General features: G+C 42.0%; 1 protein-coding gene across 1 annotated transcript in view; it reads right to left on the reverse strand.

Annotated features, from left to right (window-relative positions):
* Positions 1-566: 566 nt before the first annotated feature.
* The window catches only part of PLCXD2 (phosphatidylinositol specific phospholipase C X domain containing 2), a 107352-nt gene continuing 84009 nt past the window's right edge, over positions 567-23909 (reverse strand). The window contains exon 4 of the mRNA XM_069637188.1: positions 567-1118. Within this exon, the coding sequence (XP_069493289.1) occupies positions 977-1118 (142 nt within the window). The 3' untranslated portion in view covers positions 567-976. The remainder of the gene's footprint in view (positions 1119-23909) is intronic.

Raw genomic sequence — 23909 nt, forward strand, 5'->3', positions numbered from 1 at the left:
AGTTGCCATGTAAAGCACTGGTGGTAAAAACTGTACGTCAATGGGGAAGACGCCCAGAACTGTTAACTGAAAGTGAATAAGCACACCAAACACTCTTTGTTCTGTTAGCATATGTAGGAAGAATAACAAGTGCTAAGCTAAAAGCACAAACATAAAAAACAACTGGTCCATACAGAAGCAACTAATGATAGCAATACCAATTACAAACAAGAGGTTTAGGGTCACCCTCATCTATGGCACATGCTAAATTGTGTATTAGAGAAGGTGATGAACAATTTGCTGTTCTTCAACTTAGTCTGTAACTGCCATCTAATACAGATTGTAGCCTTCACGGAGTTGTTTGGCTCTGTCGACCTCCGTAATGAGCACACATCTTCCTTTTGGATTAGCAGACCCATATGTGTAACTTTCCTAAACCTATTACTTAAAACAATAAGAGGATTAGCACAGAAGCACAGCTCAGCTACCCAGTTAAGGTTTTTCCCTTTGACACATGCAACTTCCTCTGTAAAGCATTCGAAGACAGCTATAAAAATAACACACATGATCAAGAAACGAGCAAAGCATTTGTAAAGTGCTATGTGGACAGAGAATATACATTTATTTATACATAAAATAAAATACTCTTGGTTGCCTCATAAATAGGTGGTCAAAACATTTGCAAATAAATATCACGCAACAATTACAGTACTGTGTAATAATGACAAATATGACAGACAAAGGGACATCATTAAAACAGTGCCAGGTTACTGCCTAACGCATGGCCAAGGAAGGGCAAACTTGTTTGCCACTTTCCCCCCATCTTTTATGCTTCATTATTGTAAAATTTGCTCCGAAAATGGTTCACCTTTTTTCCAGTCTTCAGTGTTCGGAATCCAAAATACAATTTCCAATGGTCCTTTATATTCATGACATAGAATATGTATGTGCATATTTATAGTGAAATGCCCCAAACAGGTTTTGTGGGTCTGTCATTTCATTCTTCTATGAGTAGACTGTTTAGCCCTATAACAGTTTCTGCAAAGTCAATGAGTTCCACAAAGTCTGATGTGATGATGTTGACGCCTTGAACTCCGGGTTTCTGCTCTTTTACCCAATTCAAAATGACCGGCAGATTCCTATAAGAGAAGAAAATTAGACCTGTCTTGTTAATATATCTTCTTTTGCATTACTTTTCTTTCAAATAAGAAAACATTATATGTCAATATATTTTATATAAATATATACACACAGATAGTGCATATTTCGCCATGATTATTGCCCAAACCAAGCTGTTAAAAAACATGAATTGTCTTCCATTATTCACAGGGATGACAATGCCTGTTAAATATGGATTTTACCCCAAATGAAGCCTATAATATAAACATGGTCCATTCGATCCATTGTTGTCCTAGCAGGTCAATCACTTAAAATAATCAAAACACATTGAAATGTAGTTTGGGAATGGAGAATGTGTACATCAAAACCTCATCTAATTTTAGCCTATATGAATAATAATTACGCACGGATTTCCGTGCATTGCTGACTGGGCATATGCACAAATATACTTACTTTGTGACTCAGCCCCTCCTCTGCAAGGCCACATCCCAGTGGAGTGACAGATGTCGCTCACCTGACAACCTAACAACCAAATCCTGCGACTGTTCAAATGAGTATATATGGTCAATTTTTACAAAACCTTGAATGTTAGGGTGAGTCTTGTGAAAAACTAAATAAGTACCAAGCCCGGTGTAACTCGGACCTCCAGGATATTGCAGCATGAAATTGAACATTTTGCAGCATAAAAACGCTAATTTTGTGTCACAAAGTTGTATTTATTGTGGCACTTTTGCAGCACATTTTGTATTGATTGGAGGGTGTAATGATTGGCAGGTTGCAAACAAGAGGGAGTATGTGAGGTTATAAGTAAGCCAGGTTGTCATTATGTGCACCCTTTATAGCAATTTATATGAAAGAGTCCCAAATGTCCGTGTTTTGACAGAACAATGTTGGTTTTACTCTAGTATTTTGGTTTAATGTCCACGTCTATTTAATATTTTTAACTTTATTGATTATGTTCAGTTGTAATAGTAAAAATATTCCCCCTCTTTGTTCTCCATTCACCCAAGCATCCACATTCCCCACTCACCAACACCCCAGACCTCTCACTCTGCCGGTCATGCACATGTGCTCTGTCACATTGCCAAGCTACCAAGTCACAACTCAAACTCCCCAGTCCCTGCCACAATTCAAACCATGCCCCAACTCCTTATGCTCCACAGTCCCCCTTGCAGTCTACAGTCCCTCATTTTTTCTCGCCCCTTCTGTAACTACTGTTTTGGATTTATTTTTTTAAAGCTCTTTTCGCAGCTTTTTTTATGGATAGCAAAATTGCGGTAAGGTGGAGATATAAAGATCTGAAGTCATTCCTATGTTACCAAACTGTTCTATGATTGTATGTAAATCAGCCAAGAACTCATGGTGCTATCTGTTCCCTTCCCCTTTCTCATAGGGCTAATTCGAAAGCATACATCAGGAGTGCACCAGGCGGCAGGCGCCACCCGCCTCTATTATAGTTGGAGATAATAGGCACATCCCAGTCAAAACCTGAGTGCAGCCTTGCCTGGCCCACTCACCATGCTGGCTTGCATTCTGCACTTTCAAAATGCCTATGGGGCACTCTTGTGCCTCTCTGTAGATTAGGAGAGCCTGGGGCAGCCAGTCCCTGCCACTGCGCTCTGCCCTCCAGGCACCAGGAAGCAGTGTATGAATAGGGAATGTGCCAGTTAATTCATGGATTACTTACTGGTAATCTTTATTACTCCTAGTGATACTCTTCCTCGTGCCCGTACGTATGTGAGGTAACCCACCTCACATGTAAGTACAGGGTCCAGGAAGAGGGACATGGAGCTAATAGAGTTTTGGTCACCCATTTCTACGCCTGTAGCTGTCAAACATTGTTGAAGCATAGTATGAAAACAGGGCACAATCTTCTAGTGGTCAGCATGCAGATCTAACATAAATGCTGTGCTGGTACACCCCCTCATGGAGCTCGATTCAGTTCATCATAGTGAAAGCATCCTTAAAGGAGGAAAGTCATCTTGTTCCAAAAACACACTGATATATTGTATCAAGAAAGCCTGTATGCACAAAATATATTTAAAGGAATATTAAAAAGAATGAGAATTGTGAAAGTGTATGATAGCGAATCACATGAATGTGGGCATTTGGTCACCGAACGCCAATTTACACTGGTTTCCACTTCAAACAATCGTTAGTTAAATGACCATAGTGACAGAAAAAAATATAGTACCCCCATATGACATTCAATTGTACAGATACTGGTATGCTATGTACCAATGGCATGTGGCGCAAAGCCATATTTGGCCAGCCAACAGTATGTATAATAGGTGTCCTCTCCTGATGTGGCCGATGATGTCACAGAAATAGATTCAGGACATAGCTGTCAAAAGACAGGGAGGGTTCCCTAAGAGTATGGGACAATGCATTTCTGAAAATTCATCTTGAAAAACAATTGGATCTACTCAATAGGTGACTAAGAATGGTAACATTGATCGCATGTCCAGTCTGTTGGGCAAAGGTGCCGCACCAGTGAGTATCCATATGTCCTCATTACCCCTGCATGTGGTAGGACATGAGTGGACTACACTTGAAGAATGCTAGTGTGTGGAGGGTCAAGTGATCCACACCCCATCTCACAGGAGGGTACAAAATAGCATCATGCACCTCCCATCATTTTGGTAATGTTGCTAAATTGCGCCATTGCATCACTTCATTGAGACCATAAATATGTGTCTTCAAACAAAGGATCCATTGCTCTTCTTTTTCAAGGAGCATGGAGGAAAAATCACCTCCCCTTCTAGGCAATAGTATCATTTCAAGGATAGTCCATGTGAATTCATGTGCACAATGTTCTTTCTCCAGAAAGTATTCCACCTGGGGAGCGGTATGTCTTTGCGTTCTTATACACGATCTGTGTTCAATAATTCTTGTTTCGAGGGGTTGTTCAGTCCTTCCTACATACATAAGGCAGCCTGGTCATGTGTTGATATATATAACTCCTGCCATGTTGCAATGGGTAAACTTTCTCTGGACTCAAGGGAATTTCCAGCCAATATCAATGCTGGTGCTCCTGTTCCTCTGAGCACATAATAAACAGGAACCACAAGGTGCCTGTCCAACGGCTGCATTTATTGATCACAACGTCATTTGTCTATCTCAAAGGACAGTATTATATTCAGTTTGTGGCACAGTGTTGGCCAATTTGTCCAGGAGGTTCTGCCTTATGGTGATGCCAAACTGGGGTCTGTTGAAAGTATTATTGCCTGTGTTTAAAATAGGCCATACATTCAAGTTTTTTTTGTTATTTAAATGAACAATGGGGAATAGATAAATAGTGTGGCAATAATCTTGCCTGCAGATGGTTCATTTTTCTTCTATAAGGTAACTTCTCTAGGGATGTGCTCTGCCCGTTTCGCAGCTTGGCGGATGATCTTCTTCGGGTATCCTCTGTTGTTGAGTTGTCTTTGCAGGAGGCGTGCTTGGGTTTTATATTCACTCAACTCTGAGGAGGATCTCCGGTATCAGAGAAATTGTCCAAAGGGAAAGTTCTCACAAAGAGCCCTGGGGTGACAGCTACTGAATTGTAACAATGAATTGCAATCAGTAGATTTTCTGAATATTGTGGTTTTCTTTGTGCCGGTCAAGAAAACAAATAGCTGTCTGACTAGATTTGCAAGAGAATTTTAAAAAGGGGTTCCTCACGTTGAGCCAATTCATGAATGTAGTCTGCTCTTGTTCATTTCCTTCAAATATTAGGAAAATGTCATTGATGTACCATTTCCAGACCAGAATTGATGTCTTAAAAGGATTGGTCGCAGGACACACATGTGTTAATCAAAATTGTTCACTATAGATATTGTCCAGACTAGGGGCAAATGTAGCCCCCATCGCTGTGCCTGATATCTGTTCAAAGAAATTATCATTGTATAGAAAAAGGTTCTTTGTCTCGGGATGATACCTCAGGGGCAACATGCTCGCCTTGGAAGCAAGACGACACGAAGCACCACAGGTTCGATCCCCTTGTCCACGCTTAGAAACCTCTGGTATTAAGCGCGTTTTAACCTATCATATCATATCATTGTCAATGCAATCCCTGCTAGTTAATCAGGTCTGCTGGAGCCCTTTCCAGATACATTTTGGATTCAAGATGTTTCTGGATAGCAAGAAGCGTGGCCTCTTGTGGAATCATTGTGTATAAGGATTTGATATTGATGTCCACAGTCCCTAGAATCTTTGTGGTCAGATCAAAAGCTAAGGAATACAACAGATTCAACATATCAGTGGAATCTCTCACATTGAAGGTCATTTTGGGGATTTTGTCCTTCAGAAAACGATCCACAAATTGTGACAGGGGCTTGAGGATGGAGTTAATTCCAGAGACAAAAGGATGGCCTTGTGGGCTAACAATCCCTTTATGTATCTTGGGTAATGCATATAGGGCTGGGAGGCATGGATGGTTAGGTGGAAGAAATGCAGCCTCCTTAGCACTAATATGCCCTTCTCCCTCCGCTTCTTCAATAATGGGGGCGATGAGTGCTCGTAGATCGGGTGTAGGGTCTGTAACGAGTCTAAAATTGCTCTGTCCCTCTGATAGGAGCTGCTGTACCATGGTATGATAGTTGGAAGAGTTTATTACCACAACCGCGCCCCCTTTGTCGGCTGGCTTAATGACAATGTCTTGATTATTGGCTAGTGTGTTAACTGCCTCCAGTTCCAGTTTTGTAAAGTTATGTACAAAAGGAATATACTTTTCAAGCTCATACAGTTTTATGAAGATGGCATGCTCGAACGTGATCAATTTCGGTGTGAGACTGTGTGGAGGAGGATAAAATCTAGATGCCACATGGAGTCCCATGGCATCGGACAGTTGATTGATTGCCTGATCTCCAAAATACTGTCTAAGCCGGATCTTTCTCAACAAATGGGTAATCTCAATGCGAGTCTGAAATGAGTCATATCTTGGTGATGGAATAAAGGAAAGTCCCTTTTGTAGGACCTGTACTTCAGAATGAGAGAGAGAGGATGAGCTGACAGTTTATAGACTAGTGTGTCATCTTGGGATATCCACCCAGCCCCTGCTCCTGGTAATTATCGGGAGCCATGTTGCCAGATTGTCGGTGTGCTGCACTTCTTTAATTTATGCTTTTCAAGTGACAAGACCCCTATGCAGTGACCTGCATACTAATTGTTTTTGTCCTGAAGAAGGTGGCTAATGACGCTTTACGCACTGAAACCGGTCAGCCAACATATTGATATCCTTTTTGATTGGAACATTAGGAATCTGGCTGGTCAAATAACTTGGTGTATTTAATGTTGGTGAGGCTAGCTGTGTACAAACTGTAACATGGGTGGTGCTCTGGAAGATAAATATGGGGATGCACACTTGACGGAGGGTTTATTAAATGGTAAAATCCCTATTTAAATGCACCTCATTCATATCTATGACACACCAGCTTCATCCTTTTTTGTCTTTTTAATATTGGTGTAACATTGACACAACATTCCTGAATTCTACCTTATTAGAGCCTGAAAGCAACCACATGTTTATCCAAATTGAGGAATCTGCTGGTCCGAAGGAATGACATTGTGGTATGTGAACACTTATCAGATACTGGCAGATTGGATTAGTGGAGTTTAGTAGAGGGCGAGTCCCCTTTTTACTATCCCTATTAGACAGGCAGCACACCATCGCGCCCTAGGGTAAGGGATTCTCTACTTAGGGTTAGTGTAGCTTTTCTTGGAGGAAACGATTTAGTTAAGTTAGAGAACCATTTAATATGTCTTGAAATAATTTCACCCCTTTCACCCGTGTGTGATGTAAGGTGCAACCAGTCTAGACATTTCTTATTGTGGCATGGAATTTTCTACTAGGCATCTATTATAAAGGAAACATGATAAGTGTCTTTGCATGTCTAGACTGGCATACATTGCTGCAGCCAGTTTGAATGTTTTCTTGTTGTGGCATGCCATTTTTAATGGAAAATCCAACAGGAGTTTTTTCTTACGTGGGGTACTGCCATTTATTGGCAGAGTCAGCTTGAATATGTTTTCTTATAATATCATTACAGGCTTCATGCGCAAAGCAAACATGATTCTTATATGGGAATATTGGCCTATATGCAGCTAGCATGGAAATGTATGTGCACAGCCAGCGTGAAAATGTTTTATTATACTGTCATATATTGTGGTGTAAGGCATAATTGGGAAATGCTACTGTGCAGTGTTGGAGACTTGCATCTATTGGATTTTTTCATGACTTATCCCACAAAACCGATTGCAAACTGTCAGGATTTTTACCCAAATTTCACAGATAGTGCGCTGTATAATGCACCACTTTAACTCATTATTCTGACCCCAGTGGGTGTTTCAGGCTCCTTCGTTACACTTGGTCGCTCTTGCATCTTTGTGGAAAATAGTAACGCCCACAATAAAGAAATTCACCAGCCACCACTGCTCGAGAGTCTATTTTCAAATCATAATATTCTATCAGAAAAGAATATATATGGTAAATCCAAATTTCGATAATGTGTTTTGCTCCGTAAGACAAATGCAACGTTCTTATTAGGACTACAATATATACTGGATGTGATCATTAGAAATTAACAGTGTAAAATGTGTAAAACAGTCTAGTTTACAATGTTGGTACATTTCAATAATTTCTTTTTTTAATTACTTCTTTTGCCATGAATACACACTATTTTGTTTATCTAAATATCCTTCATTTTTGTTAAGGTTAGCAGTCAAAATAAAACTAATGATCACTTTCTTCTGTGAGCACCAATCCAATGTTTATGTAACAAAAAATAAAAATTACTAAACACAATTGTAGCACCTGCAGCATAGTCCTTAGGACCCCTACAAGATATGTCAGAATTCCAGCGTAGGCACCACCCCAGTCAGCTAATTCCCAGCCCCCTAACCTCCTCTATGAACTGTTTGATGCCGGCAATCCTGCTGGATACATGCAACTCTCCAAATACAAGTCGAATTTCAACTTGGGGGAATTCCTCGGTCACTGCTGCTCTGATTCTACTTTTAATCAACAGAGCACCCTCCACCTCACACCCCTTTAAAGAGGTGTATATTTTCTTCTGGCCATACTGCTGTCATCAAGAATAGGATGGCTCTGTCAAACGAGCTCATGACAACGTGACTCTCGCCCACAGACAAGTACTGAGTCAAAGTGTGACAGAAAGAAAGCTAGTGAGATTAAGAGAGAGCAGAAATGAGAGAGAGAGGGGGAGGGAGCAAAAGAGAGAGAGCGCTAGACTAGCGCAGGTAAGATTAGCCAAGTACAGCTAGTGAATAAAATAAATGAAGTAAAGTGTATATGTTAGTATTATAATCTACCAAATCGAATGCAACCATAATATCACTACTTCCCAACCCCCTAAAAAATATTACGTGCCTTGGGAGGTGCTAGAGCATGGTAACCAATACGGCCGCTTAATGCGATAGCTCCGAATACTGTACGAATATATCGCTTTTAATATCCTTCTGTGGACATGTGTTGAGGGCTGTGACTTTGAGCAGATGTGGTTAATGGAACAGAGAGGAATCAGCCAAAGAAAGCCATTGCCTTAGGAATCTGCAACACAGCGGTTGTTCGCCCGGCATATCCAGTGACAGAGGGCACTGCATGGCTGGCAGACCCCTCATGTGAATGGCCCAGGAGCAGGGGCGACCAGGTTGGTTCCCCATGGCAGAGAGTACGGGGAACAGAACTGCTGTTTTGTACAATGCCGCTGGGAGGCTATTTTAAAATCCTCTGGTTGGAAAGCATTCCTCTGAAGAGGCCCTGTCATGATTGATTTAACAGGGCTCTTTTGGCACGATTCAGAAAGTGGCTGTGGCCCGCTCTGTGAAATTTATCACAAACATTGAATATGTGTAATCATCTTTCTGATGCTTGTATCTGCTTTGTTTCACATGCTTTGCATAGGCCAATATCTAGTGGTTGGTACAGAGTATTAGATTTAGAAAAGGGACAGCTTACTGTGACGTGTACTGTACCCATGATCCTTCACACGTTAAGGTCCACGGATTGTTATTTTATTGACCTGAGGTTGCATGAAATATATGGTGAACTATGAATGTGAAGAATTGTGTTGAAAACCCCCACATAAAAAACATGTTGTCTATGGTACCTTTTACTCCCAACGAGGGGAGGATGGGTGAGTGCATTTCAATCTAAGCAGATAAAAGCATCAGAAAGTCGAGAATAGGTCTGTAATGTTTGGCTTCTGAGGCTTGTAACTCTGCTTTGAATCACATGCTTTGCATAGACTAGGAAGCAGTAACAGATGAATGCAGTGGTTTGATAGAAGGAACAAAGACAGTAAATGTTTCAACACTTCCTGGCCAACTTGTGAATCATTTCTGACTTGTGTGTCAACACAATAATGTTGTGTGAAAGTGCACTGAACTCCATGTGGCTGCTCTGCAGATAGCCTCCAGCGGCACATTTGCAAAGAATGCTAATGTAACCCTTGTGGAGTGTGCTTTAGGTGTAAATGGCAGTGTTTTGTTTTTCCAGCGTGTAACACTGCTTTATACACCTTACAATCCATCTAGCAATGGTAGCCTTTAAGACAGAATCTCCTTTGCTCCGGTTGTTAGAGACACAAAGAACTTGTCTGTTATTCTGAATGGTTTTGTCTTGTTGAGGTAGTAAATGTCTGCCCTTCGAACATCTAGTGTGGGAGAGTGCTCTCTGCCCAGAGTTCTGTGTATTCTGAAAAATAGCTGCCAGTTCAATTGATTGGTTGACATGGGACTTTGAAATGTACTTTGTGAGAAGTGTGGGTGCGTTCTTAATAGCACCTTGTTTTTATGTATTGTGACAAAAGATTCTGTCACCGGCAATGGCTGAAGCTCACTTACTCTCCAAATGGATATAATGCTTATAAGGAAAGCGACTTTGTAAGTGAGATCCTTGAGGCTTGCTTTATGCATTGACTCAAAAGGTGGGCCCATGAGTTTGCTTTAGAAAATATTAGAATCAAAATCTGGGGTGGGTTTGTAATTGGGGGTTAACAAGTGTGCCCCTTCCATGAAAGCTTTCACGACTGGAACTCTCCACCATGAAATCTTGCTCTGCGAAGTTGCATATGCAGATAGTGCGGTTAGATGAAAAGTGTAATATATAGTGCACTATATGTGATGTGAACAGTCAATTGGGTTGACATTCGACGTTTTGCATCATACTACAAATCGTTTCAATTTGTTAAAGTCACAGTGTCTAGTGTTTGGTTTACAGGCTACATTAAATATTTCTGTGCGTCTGTCGGGCAAATTAAGGTGTCCAAACTGTATGACTTCAGGAGCCAAGCTGCTAAGTTTGTTGTCTGAAGTTGAGGACGTAGGATTAACCCCTGATTCTGTGCCAATATGTTGTACGGGCATGTTAGCTTCAATGGTGGGCAAAATAACAATTTGATAATGAGTGAATACATCTGATGTGTCCACATCAGAGCAATTAGAATCATTGCTAAGTGCTTCTGGTCCCTCTTGTGGATTACTCTGTTCAAGATTGGGGGGGGGGGGTATGCAAATATCCCTGACCAACTGATCCACTGTGCGTTCCTTTGGATTCCTTCTATAGGAACCTGGAGGCATTTTGTGGCAAATAGATCCATGTCTGGTTGCCCCCAGCATTGTAAAAATTCTGTTTAGAATGTCTGAATGTAACTCCCACTCGTGTTCTGAGGGTTGATTTTTCCTTTTGCTTAGTGTGCCTGCTAAGCAGTTGTGTTCTCCTGGCACATGTTGAGACTGGAGATGTATTTCTCTTTGGGGGCTCCATTCCCAGATTTTCTGCATGAGTCTGGATACAGTTAGGGAGTAAATACTGCACTGTCAATGTGAAACATGGCAATTGTGCTGTCTGTTATAATCAACTCATTCTTCCACATCAAGTGATGTTGGAATGCTTGTAGCGCATTTTAAAGTGTTAGCAATTCCAGTAATTGGATGTGTTTCTTGGAAAGTGTGTGTGTGTGTGTCCACATTCCCAGCACTGTTTGGTGGAGACAATGGGTGCATCTGTTGAGGTTGTGAGGTGTGTTGGCGGGTTGACAACATTTTACCCAGTAACATGTTTTCTTTTCTCCACCACTGCAGCGCTAACACCACTGCTTGTGAAACTTCCACTAGATCGTCCCAATTGCGTTCTGCCTGTGACCATTGTTTCGCTAGCCACTCTTGCACTGGACGCATGTATAACTTTATGTGTGAAATAATGAAAATGCATGATGCCATCATGCTGAGTAGGTGCATTACTTTCCTGGCTGTTTTTGGTGGGTGGGGATTAGGCTTGATTTCTTTTCAATGATATAAAAACCCAGCTGATGCAGATTTATTGTCTTCTGCATATTTTTCTGACAGATGTCGAGTGTTTCTCCTGTTATTAGCCAGTCGTCCAGATAAGGGTATACTGGAATACTTTCTCTGCATAGAAGTGCCACTACCACTGCTAGTACGTTTGTCAATACATGAGGGGCTGATGTGATCCAGAAGGGGAGCCCCTTGAAGTGATAATATACTTGGCCTACTTTGAACCTTAGATATTTTCAATGTGCTGTCAACATAATATGAAAATATGCATCTTTCATCTCCAGTATTGCCATAATGACTCCCATTTTGAGCAGCGAGGTGACTTCCTACATCCATGTCATCCTAGATGTTTGTGGTCTGTCATAAGTGGTTGATGGTCTGAGGTCAAGCACTGGGCATTTTGTTTTGCCTTTCTTTGGAACAAGCAAGTACACAGAGTAAATACCCTTGTTTGTCTCTGATGGTGGTACGAGTCCTATGGCTCATTTCTGTAGTAATGTCTCTTTCAGCTTTCTGTTGATATTCTAACGGTATTCTTCTGTTTCTGGGCGGAAGATTGTATGGTTGTTATTGAAACTTGACGCGATACCAATGTTTTACTGTTAACAACACCCACTTGTCTGACATCATTTCCTCCCATACGTGGGCGAATGATGTAATGCATCCCCCTACCGGGGTGAAATGGGAGGGGACCTGAAACACGGAGTCACTGTTTTGCGGGTGTAGCCAAAATTCTTTTTGGCCTCTCTCTTAGCCTCGTCCTCTTCAAAATTGTCTTGGAAAAAAAGGAGTGTGTGAAAGTCAATTGTCCTTGGTTACTGAACCATGAAGAGGAGCCCTCAACCTAGGAGTAAGTAGTGTGCACGGCGAACCTTGAATAGCTTTGACTACGAAAACCACAGCGGTTTGACAGCATACCTCTTTGTTGAAAAGGACGGTTTGTGATTTGGTTTAATGTTTTGAACGTGCCATTGTCCTTTTTTGTAGTTACTAGCACTTCACCAAACAGTACATCATCCTCTTGGCATTTTAGCAATGCTACTTGAGTTTCTACTCTAAAGCATGAATTTCTGAACGTGCATGCCTCTTTATTAAGGTTACCTCAGCAATCACCCTACGAGCTGAATCTGCAGTGTCTATGGTGTTTTGTAGAACCGCGTTAGCCGTCTGTATGCCCTCAGATAATGCTTTGAGAATTTCGGTTCTCAGGGGTTCATAGATATTATTAGTAAGCTCTTCCAGGTGGTCCCATTGAGCTCTTTTGAAACTAGCCATTTGGGCTTTGTTATTGGCAGTCCACATTTGAGATGTCACAGACGTTGTCACCTTCTTGCCCAGAGCATATATTCTTTGTCCTTTCTTTGTCAGGAGGGGCTTCTCATTTTGCCAATGCAGTCTCTGCACTTTTACATATCCTAGCAATGACCAGGGAGTCTGGCCTTTAATGCCCCTTGATAAAAAGAGGTTCCGGAGTGGCTGGTTTGAACATTTTCTCTACTCGTGGGTTAACCAGTTTTGTTAACACTGGTGTAGCTAGAGAGGGGTCAAGCTATCTTTTAACTGATTTAAGCAAATATATGTATTGGCTGACTTGCTTCTTCTCATTGAGGAAGTTGTTCACAATATCTGTGTCCTCCTTAGACTTGCGAGTATCAATCTCAGAGTAATGTGCCGCTTTTTTAAGCAGATCATTTTGCACAATATTGTCATCCATTGGTGAGGAAGAAATTAGGTTATCAAGGTCTGGTGAGGGCAACGGACAGTCTGGTGTTTTCTTCCGCAAAGTCTTCCTCATCATCAGTATAACGTTCTTTTTCCCCTGGTTCTTCGTAAAGGACAGTGGGTTCTGTCCTTAATTTTTTCAAAGGTTCTTCCTCCTCATGTAAGGCCTGTTTATGTTTTTTGTGGATATTTGCCTAATAACTCCATGAAGGAGGCCACCTTGTTCATAGTTACTTCAAACCTTTGTTTCGTCCATCATCCTGACATACTTGGGGATATACCCTTAGGGGAGAAAACAACCTCTTCTTCTACACCCCCCGTTCTTGTGTATGGTTTCGTTTTTTTTTTCTTTTTGAGAGTATCTGTTTTCATAGAAATACTCTGTATGTTTGTGGACTTTTTTTTTCTACATGTGTGGAAACGGGTGTCTTCGGCACATGCGATTTGGCCTTATTAATATTTAGATTTTTCTGGGGGTGTAGAGACCGTCAGCATGGATGCACGATTTTTAACATGAGTTGAGTGTAAGGCACTTGGAGCAGAGGTTCTTTGTTCCACAACCTTGTAGGCGTTGGGTATTCCTGCTCCACCGAAGATTTCTGAACGTTCAACAAATGTATCGAAAATGTCCTTGTGGGCAAAATGTATTTTTCACATGCAGCTGCTCTGATTTGCACGGCGTCCCTGTGGAATGCGCCAAAATGCTCCCATGTACAGGTTTAGAGTGTTTAGCCTTGTCACCAGGGGAGCCTCCATAGCAGCGTGTGATGCATGCCGTTCGGAGCTGGGGTGTGGCACTCAGGAATCTTCCGTTTCCCGATCTGAAGCCTCTTCGGCTGCTGATTTGAAGCCGGGGATGTCCTGTTCTAGCTAGGATTCCTCTGCACCAGTGGGGTATTGCGTTGATGCCTCAGCTCGCTTTGCAAAGGCATCAGCTTGAAGAGCCTACACGAACTGCATTTATCTTACCGGTGGTCTCTAATAAGAAAATAATTACAGACCCTGTGTGTATCTTTCACTGGAACTTTTTGTTAAACGTTAGACAGAATTTAAATGGGGTATTCTCCATGTCGAAAGTTGGTGCAATGCGAGAACATCAACATTATTAATGGGGCAATGTATAGAGGCATTCTCTTCTAACCATAAGTGTATGTGTCTTCACCCACTCTTCCTACTGTGCAGGCCATCGAATGCCGATTTCGGAAGTCGATGTTACGCTCACCTGGACCCCACAGGGGTGTCGATCGGACCCGGACAGCTGTGGTCTCCTTCAACGTGATGCGTAGTGCAGAGATGACTGTCTGGACTGGCCCGCCTAGTCTTGTCTGCTGGACCCGAAGAAGTATTTTCCTGCAAGTGGAGACAGGGATTAACCACCTGTGGGTTTTAGTGATGGGCTCCCAACGGTTATCGCTCTCCCCCACTAATCTCCTCCGATATCCCCTTAGTAACCTCAAGTTATGTTTGTAAAAGATGAGCTCTCCATCCTGCGTGTCTTGCAGGGGCGCGTAGATACCAGTTACTTCACTGGTTTGAAGGCATTGGGAGAGTTCCGGTAAGTATTGACTCTGAGGTCCCTGGCGGGATTGGTAAGTATCAAGTTCAAAGAGTTCAATGTGCCCGATGTTCACTCTTGTCCCCTTCCTTCCTTAAGTTGCAACTGAGTTCGTGAGAAGAAGGTCTCGTAGCTGCTGCTGGCGTTCAGGTAAGAGTCTGTGTTACCCAACGCTGTCCGGTAACTATTGCATGCGTTAACTTGTTGTTTTTCTCCCTCTTTACAGATGCGGCATATGAAAATGTGGAATAATACTGCCGGTGGTAAATCAGGTAAGTCTATGGTGGTAAGAGGTTGTATTTGTTGATTCCCTTGGCTCACCTTGTTTTTTCTTGTGTCCCCTAGGTGCCGGATTACGGTGAAGAAATGATGGAGACAGTGCCGGATCGAAAGATGCTGAGAACTGGTGAGTATGGCGCCGTGCTGGAGCTGTCGAAGCGACGCGTGCAGGACTGATGTACTTTCCAGGTCTGGAGATGAAATGGTTCTGGAATTAGGTGAGGAATTTGAAATAAGTTTGTTTTCTAACCTTGTCCTTTTCTTCTTCTTTGTTCTAGGAGCTCCGATTCGAGGCGGGCGTGGCAGAAGACTGGATGCTGGCTACAGGCACGCGGGTGTGGCAGAAGACTGGATGCTAGCTGCAGGCACGGTGAGCGTCACGCTGCTGGATGCAGAATAACGCGAAGCATGTGCTGCTGTTCAGGTGTGGTTTAAATAGCCTCCAAAGTAGTTCCAGGTAAGAAGTTCCCTAGAGCCACTCCTGAGTAAAAAATAGTCCCTGTAACAAAATAGTCCCATCCAGGCCTCATGTAGGCTTGGACTCTTTTGCAGCATGGTCTGCATCAGGTAAGTAAAGTCTATGAGCCTGGCGCCTATGGCGCCAGGACTGATTTCTATGATGAGCCTGGCGCCTAAGGCACCAGGACTGAACCCAGACAGCCCCTGGCCGGGGCTGCTGAGGTTTAAACAAATGTCTGGATGCCTGCTCCCGGAGCTGAGGGCCTTGGTCCTGATGCCCGGGGGTAGGCATCATGACAGTCGATGTGCGCTGCGTACTATCTATGCCGTTGTCATGGTTGGTGAAGAGGTATCGGTAGGACGGTTGAGTAGATGGTAATACTTAAGTATCAATCTTACGCTCAATCGCAAGCAAAACTATTTCAATGAACTCGGCAAAGTGCGACCAACTCGATGGCGGAAAAGAAAGCAATCTGAGGACCTTGATGCGTAAAGGATCATGGCTACATTATACGTCGCAGTATGGATAGCATTACAGATACGCCCCGTCGTTGTGTTTATAGTGCATTTCTGGCATATATAAAAACTTACAAACAACAAAATACATTTCAAGAAAGCCTTCCAAGTACTCTGACATACAATCAACTTCAAAAAGAGTTCAGCTAAAAAATATTGTATGTATTTGCACAAATAGGCTAATTTCATTAAAATAGAAAATCATATTGGCATCTTAGTCATCTTGATGTGAATAGCTTGTATGTATTCCCAAATCATTTATGACTGAGTGTAAGGGATATCTAGGATTCATTGTCACACTGCAAGCAAAATGTCGCAGTTTTAAGCAAAGATATATTGATTACAAATGTATGTAGTAGCTTTACCCTGGTGTTATCCAATGTTTCACAATAAATGTGTTACAGTTTTGCTTTTTTTCTCTATTTTGATAATCTACAGCAGGGGTCTGCAACCTGTGGATCTCCAGATGTTTTGGACTACGATTCCCATGATACCTCACCATTGAGCTAGGGCTCATGGGATTTGCTGTACAAAACATCAGGAGAGCCAAAGGTTGCAGACCCCCTGGATCTACAGGATCTGAGAGACTTCACTATTGTTTTTTTTCTTGGTCCCATAACTCCCACTTTCTCTGTATATCTCTAAGTGGGTCCCTCTTGAGTGTGGAGTCCCTGTGGGCTCTGTCTTCTCTCATTTAATATTTAGCTTGTATGTTTCTACTTTGGCACAAGTGGTGAAGCCAACACTTTGTATGCATTCAGATGACACAGAGTCTCCTCCTAAAACCGGACAATGATTTATCTTGGACTACTGGCAGTTTTAGATCTGGTCTGCCCTCAGTGGATGCTTGGATGTGCTGCAATAGATGTAATGGTTCCAAAATGAGGTTCTCTGTTCATCCAGCCCTTTAATAGGGCCTTCATAATGTCTCAGTGTCTCAGACATGTTTAATCATCTTCGCTCTTTGTGCAGGATTCTTAATTTTTTCCCCTTGCCAGCCAAGGTACAAATTGTTATCAGTCTGATTTCTAGCCCCATCACATACTTTAACTCTCTAGTGCTTACTCTTCTCAAAGCGTTCATGTACTATTTGCAGGATAATGAAAATACTGCCGCTTGCTTGTTCTCAAAGCTTCTCAAAGCTCAAACTTTCTAATCATTATGCTTTTGCCATTTATGTCCTTCACTGGCTCCCTTTGGTTAATCAAAGTGGCCAGATATTTGTATTTGTAAATATTTGTAGCCATACTTTTAGTGTCTATCAAAAACAGTTCCTTTTTTAAGGGAGTATACATGTGTCAACACTTGTCATGTGTTTCTAGAATCATACTTAATACTGAAATGTAACTCAACAAATTTCCTTTCACATTTCTCATTGGTTCTGTCTTCAGGGTACTTAATTAATTCTCTTCACGTGATGCTGTTTCAACGTATTACGTACTGGGACCATTCTGTGTGCCATATTGTCTAAAAGTTAAAAAACATAAAACTCCATTAATACCATGTGTAGTGTCACGTGTTATGTCAAACAATGTGGGTTCAATAGAAACCCTACCACACTCTTATTTACAAGCCTAAGGAAAATGTTTACTCCCATTATAGGTCAAAACTACTTATAACCCAATACTCGATATCTTTTAATCAAGTCCCCTCTGTATTACTACAGAGAGATATTTTATCTTATTTTTTAACAAAACGGTATCATTATTTATACCTTACATGCAGGCTATTCTGTCCTGCCGACATCTATATCCATCTATTCATGTTGCAAAACCAAAAAATGTTTTCTGATGTGCTTTTTTACCTGTTGTTTCTTTGATGTAAACAAGACTGCCCTATTTTCTTTACTTCTTATTCTTTCCTATACTGGACCAAACAATATTCAATGTTAGCCCAAAGTTGGTACATATTAACTGAAATCTTATATCATTCACAGTTTTTATTCGCTTACCTGAAACCGACAGAAACGGCTGTGTTTATTAAATTGAAGGCACAAGCCCGAACGACGCCGGGGTATCCATTCAAAAAGTTCTCCCACAAGGTACTCAGAACTCAAAAGGGTCCTGATAACCCTGTAATACCAAAGTAGCAACGATAAGTGCCTGTTCCTGTTCGCCAGCTAACATTCCAATTTGAATTCTTGTATAAGCCTACCTGAACGAGTCCTCACTATTAGCCGTATTCTTCAAGTCGCCGTAAGCCTTTCCACGTCTGCTTCTCGACCACCGCGGTAGATGTCGGTTATATGATTCCGGCACGTGATATTCACGTGATGACGCCATTGATATACGGTCATCTTTTTTCTCATTGGCTGGAAAACTTGACATGTGATTGTTTCCCATTATACGTACCCGCCGTTAGTCTTTCTCTTATTTCTAGAGCGTCTTGCTCCCGTCTATTGTGCTCGCTCGAATAGAAGAAAGCAAACGAGCGCCATCTTAAGGTGGTCAACCCTTGTCAGAAAACATCACTCACTCTGTACCAGTCCTTTCTTTAAATATTTAAAACAAGGACGAGAATATATCGAATCCACAAAACTTGGTGATAATCCACACCCACAATGTTAATTATCCTTCACACAGCCTCCTCTGAACGATTATTCTTAACAAAATGGGACGTCGTGCTTCTATTCTTTGGCATTTTTGTCTCCAAGGCTTCACGGCTGAGCAGTAGATTTCTCCATCTTGGCTGCCCTTCTGTGGAATTCTCTCCTAGAGTCGGTTTGCAGAATTTCTACTATTTTGCCATTTCACAAAGCTCTGAAGACATGGCTCTTTTTAGAAAATGAATGCCCTGTTGCTCTTCGGTCTTTGGCTTCTCACCTTTTCAGTAGCGCCAAGATACCAACAATGGTGATATTTGTAAAATTAAACAAAAAAGTAATGAAGTGCAGAATCTACTTTAGATAAAGAAGAGCCTACTTTTATACATGAAGGCTCTGGCCTGCTTCATTGACTTGCTTATGTGAACAGCACAGAACCCAGTGTGGCCCCCCACCAATGCGATTGACATAAATGATAACAGACAGTCCCATTATAACAGGCCATCCTCTTTCTTGATGCCCCCCTCACCCCGTCAACCTTATGGTTTCACAGAGCAGGTGTTGTTGCAGAGGGCGCCTTACAAGTAAACAATAAAAAAAATGCTGCCTCTTCCACATATACTTGCTCCCCCATTCATTCAGATCTTGGCCAAAACTTCACTGGTTGGAAACTTGAATATAAATATAAAAATGAATCCAGCCTGCCTCACACATGTCCTTTTAGTTAAAATGCTCTATGCATGCCATCAAATACCCCAGTACAATGATCTCAACCGGCCAAAACATTTAATAAATGCTCTTCTAGTGCATTCTACATGAAATACACATTGTAGACCACTATCGAGGTACACGCCTGATTAACATGTAATCTGCTCTGCTTTGTATCATACTACGCACTGAAGGCTGACTTGAGAACGTCTTCACTGTCTATCATGTGGCATCACCAAGCTCCTGCATATGCAGTTCGCCCCCTAAAACTACTGCCCGTCCCATTATAACTATTAACCTGCACAATAATGGAAAGGCAATGGATCAATGTAACTACATTTCAACACAATATTTGACCAATTGTAAGCTCATGTCTCCACCATAATTCTTCAATGTATATGATTTAAAGCACAACATCAAACACTATGCCATCTCACAGAGCCACTGCCCAGCCAGATCCTCATCTGGGCACCATCAGACCTATGGATGCACTTGCCAATCAAGCGCTACAAACCTATGGGCTCCCCTTCCCTCCCAAATCATATGGAACCTAGTAGACAGGAATGAACAATCCCTTCCACACTTAATCATCTTGAAGCTCGCTCAAACTCACAACTAGCACCAACATTCATGAAGGAAGCATCCATACATCCCAGCCCTGCAACTCCTTGCATACTTGAATGGAGCACTACTAAATGCCAGATCTGGTGTCAATAATGCCTACATCATCTGTGTTCTAATTGACAACCACCCTCTCGACTTGCTGGCTATTAATGAAACCTACCTCAAGGATACTTCTACCATCTACATTTGCTTTGAATATGTATTGAACATATATATATATATATATATTTTTTTTTTTCAATGAAAAAACATTGTTAAAGGGACCTTATGGTTAAGTTGCACTAATAAAAACCTATGAAATTAATTGGAAAGACTTTGTTAAAGGGACATTATGGTTACAAGTCAAACCGAAAACCCCCAGAAATTCGACAATTAGGGTAAGCTAAGCAACCATAATTCGCACCACCACGTGCAGTACTATGACGAACACCCAGGACATGAATGATGACATCACAAATGTCATTGAGGACATCACTGATGACATCACATATCTAGGACACTTGTTTTTGTTCACTGACATATGTAGGCCAGGTGTTTTTGTTCACTGACAGTCCGATTATGAAAATTCAAAAGGTGCTGTATAGCTAGACGTTAACCTTGTTGTATGTTCTTAACGTACTTTCCTTAGGTTTTAGTCTCAGCTCATGGTGCACATACACGGGGCAATAAGCAAACCGCAAACACACAATTCATTTATATACATGAAGATGAACTTTAATGTTATTGACATTTTTTGGTGATGTTGTTTCTTTCTTCCTTACTTTAGTTTCCCTGTATGTGCCTCTGATTTGTATGCATTGTGGGCCATCATATGCAATCTTTGTACTAACACAAGTGTGTAGTAAGTCTTGAATTGTTAGCTATTTATTCCATGTTTAACATTACTCAAAACTCTGATAAGATAGCATTCATTATTTTACGATCCAAAACGACCAGATTAAAAATATTGTACTTTCATGTTGCATGCTGCAACCATTGCCTATATGTATGTATGATTAGGTTCCCGTATTAAGAACAGCACTCCAATATAATGTTTTGTTTAGATGAGTACATTCTTTAAAACATTAAGTAGTTCTTGAAAGGTCTCTCAATCACCGCTGACATCTTGTTACCAACATTATAAACTCAACCCCTTTTAGGGAAGTTTCATCAAAATGAATTTCATATGTGATGTCATCAATGACATTTATGATGTCATTGTTGATGTCCTGAGTGTTAGTCTTAGCAGTGCACGGTGTTGGCATGAGTTATGGTTATTTAGCTTACCATAACTGCCGAATTTCCGGGGGTTTTCAGTTTTACTTGTAACCATAACGTCCCCTAAAAGTATTTTAACTTAATTTCATAGGTTTTTATTAGTGCAACTTAACCATAACGTCCCTTTAACAACATTTTATCTGTGAATTTCATAGGTTTTTATGAGTGAAAATGTTTCATGATGTTACATTACTGTATATAAGTTATTAATAATTCCTCTTTTAACATATATGAAAGAACTGTAAACCCCCTTTAACAAACATATTTTTTGCAACGCGTTCTGATGTGTATCATTATCAGCAGCGCATGCTGGGGATGCAAGTCATGGTTGAATTGCCTAAGGGATGAGGTTGGACCATGACCTCAGCTCCACCAAATCACCTACGTTATCCACTGCACCTACCATGCATCCTAGTTCAGTGTCCAATATACCCTCATATTGTGACCAAAGACCCGTGCTCATGGCTTGCAGCCATGGCCAGTCTTCACAATCCATGGGGCATGAGCTTCGGCCATGCAGCATTCCCCAATAGGCAAATAAGAGTAGACATTTGTCCTTGCCGAGGTACAGGCCCACTGCCCAGACAGCAAAGTTATATAACTATTTGTTGACACTTTCAAAAAAGTAAAACACAAGACAGATTTGCAAAAGCATGCTTTCAGGTCCTTGCGCATTCTCCTTGCGCAGGTTTATTGTAATCCAGTCCAGCACTTCAGGCTGCAGCCGCAAGCAGAAGATTTTTTCCCATTCAAAACTAGGGCTACGGCCATGCCGCATGCCCCAATAAGCAAATCAGAGTACAGATTTGTCCTTGCTCAGGTCCAGACCGATTGCCCAGGCACCAAAGTTATATCACAATTTTTTGTACTTACATTTTGACACTTTAGAAAAAATAAAACACAGGACAGATTTGCAAAACCATGCTTTGAGGTCCTTGCTGATAGTCCTCGTGAATATTTGCTGCAATCCGGTCCAGCACTTCAGCTGTAGCCACAAGCAGAATTTCTTTTCCCATTCAAACCTATCCTGATTTCGAAAAACGTTACTACACAGCCGGTCCCTGGTGGCCATGCCCACTTTAAACCCATTGCCAGTCCCTCGTGTTCATGGCCAGTAGCCAGATTGTACAGTCATGGTCTTTGGCTGGCCACTTCACAATGGCCACAGGCTATAACCTGAGTCAACAAAGGTATATCACTATTTTTTGTACCCACATTATGACACTTTTCAAAAAATAAAACACAGACACATTTGCAAAACCATGCTTTCCGGTCCTTGCCAATGCTCCTTGCACGAGTTTGCTGCAAATCCGCCCACGTTTTATTTTTTGAAATGTGTCAAAATGTACGTACAAAAAATAGTCATATAACTTAGCTCCCACTTGACAAAATCCATTCAGACTTTTTTTTTTAAAAAACCTTTATTTTTAACTTTTATGTCAACAAAGTACAACTACACACCCACCTTAGGGTGAACTTAACTTGCGCCAAATCCCACTCGTCCCGCCCCCCCAACCCTCCCGACATCCCACTCCGAAGTTCAGTGCACATTGTGCTGCGTATTGCATCGCCCCAGTTCAATGTCTCAGTGAGGTGGAGGTACTAAGCCAGATGAACTGCCGAACATGGCCTTCTCTTCTAACTATCGATTTCTGGGGAGGCAGGGGCATCCTCTGCTTCGTTCATCAGAAAGGTTACCAGGGGACCCCAGATGTCCGGCGGACGGGCATGAATCGGCAACAGTTTAATGAAGTCTGTTTCAACATCTTGGCAATACAGAATGTCCCTGCGCCAAGCAGCGACTGTGGGGGTTGGGACCACGACCTCAGGCCATGGCAATCTGCCTCCAAGCAAGAGTCAACAGCAGGCCAGCCAATTTTCTTATTGGTGCTGACAGGAGCCTCGTCATACCGAGCAGGGCTGCTGTCTGGGCGGGCTGCACAGTTTCTCCCACGATCGTGGCTGTTGTCTCTATAACTTGGCAAAGTCCGCCGAGGGTGAACCACATCTTTCACATTTCGCAGATGCCTCAGGGTGATGTTTGTTTGCTTTCGCTGGCGTGTAGTAGGTTTGGTGAAGGAAATTAAAATGGATTAGCTTAAAGTGAGAGTTGAGAGCTATCTTCTGCGTTTGTCTCAGAATGAAGGTCCAGTCTTCCTCAGGGATGAATGTACGTAGGGACTTTTCCCATCTGGTTTTTGCACGGGAGTTGCTGGTGGTCGTGTCGGTGATAATAGATTTGTAGATCTGCGATACCAGTCTGCCTTCTCCCTGTGCTTGTATTGTGTTATGAAGTAACTGCCAGGTTTGTGGTTGCTTTGGAAAGTCAGGTAGGATTGCTTGCAGAGTGTATCGAGTTCTAAAGTAGATGGAAATGTCAAGTGCGGTATTGCCGCCCCTCTGTCTGGCCTGTTTTGGGGTTATGAAACTGTCCTCAATGAAGAAATCTCCCAGGGAGTTTATCTGGAGCTTTTCAACCCATTGGTGGTAAACTTTCTCGGATGTCAGCGGCACGCCTGGTATGAATTTTGCAGGAATTTTGGGCAAGTGTTTTCCAAATCTTGTACGTCGAGAGCATCGCATTCATGGTGTTATTGGGGACCGGGGTCTGGCCGAGTATAACAGCACTCAACAGGTTGGGTGTCGCCAGGGCCCGTTCCACTTGCACGTGGGGTCTGACTGGTTATGTGGCGTACCAATGACTGAGGAACTGTGCTTGTGCCGCCCAGAAGTATTTCTCCAGATCTGGAAGGGCTAGTCCCCCTCTCGTCACCGGAAGACATAGCGTTGAGTGGGCCACTCTGGCCGTTTTGCCCGTCCATATTAATTCAAGAACCAAGCTTTTCAATC

Source organism: Ambystoma mexicanum, chromosome 7p (assembly GCF_040938575.1).
Source record: "Ambystoma mexicanum isolate Mex_15411 chromosome 7p, UKY_AmexF1_1, whole genome shotgun sequence".
NCBI classification, from domain to species: Eukaryota; Metazoa; Chordata; class Amphibia; order Caudata; family Ambystomatidae; genus Ambystoma; species Ambystoma mexicanum.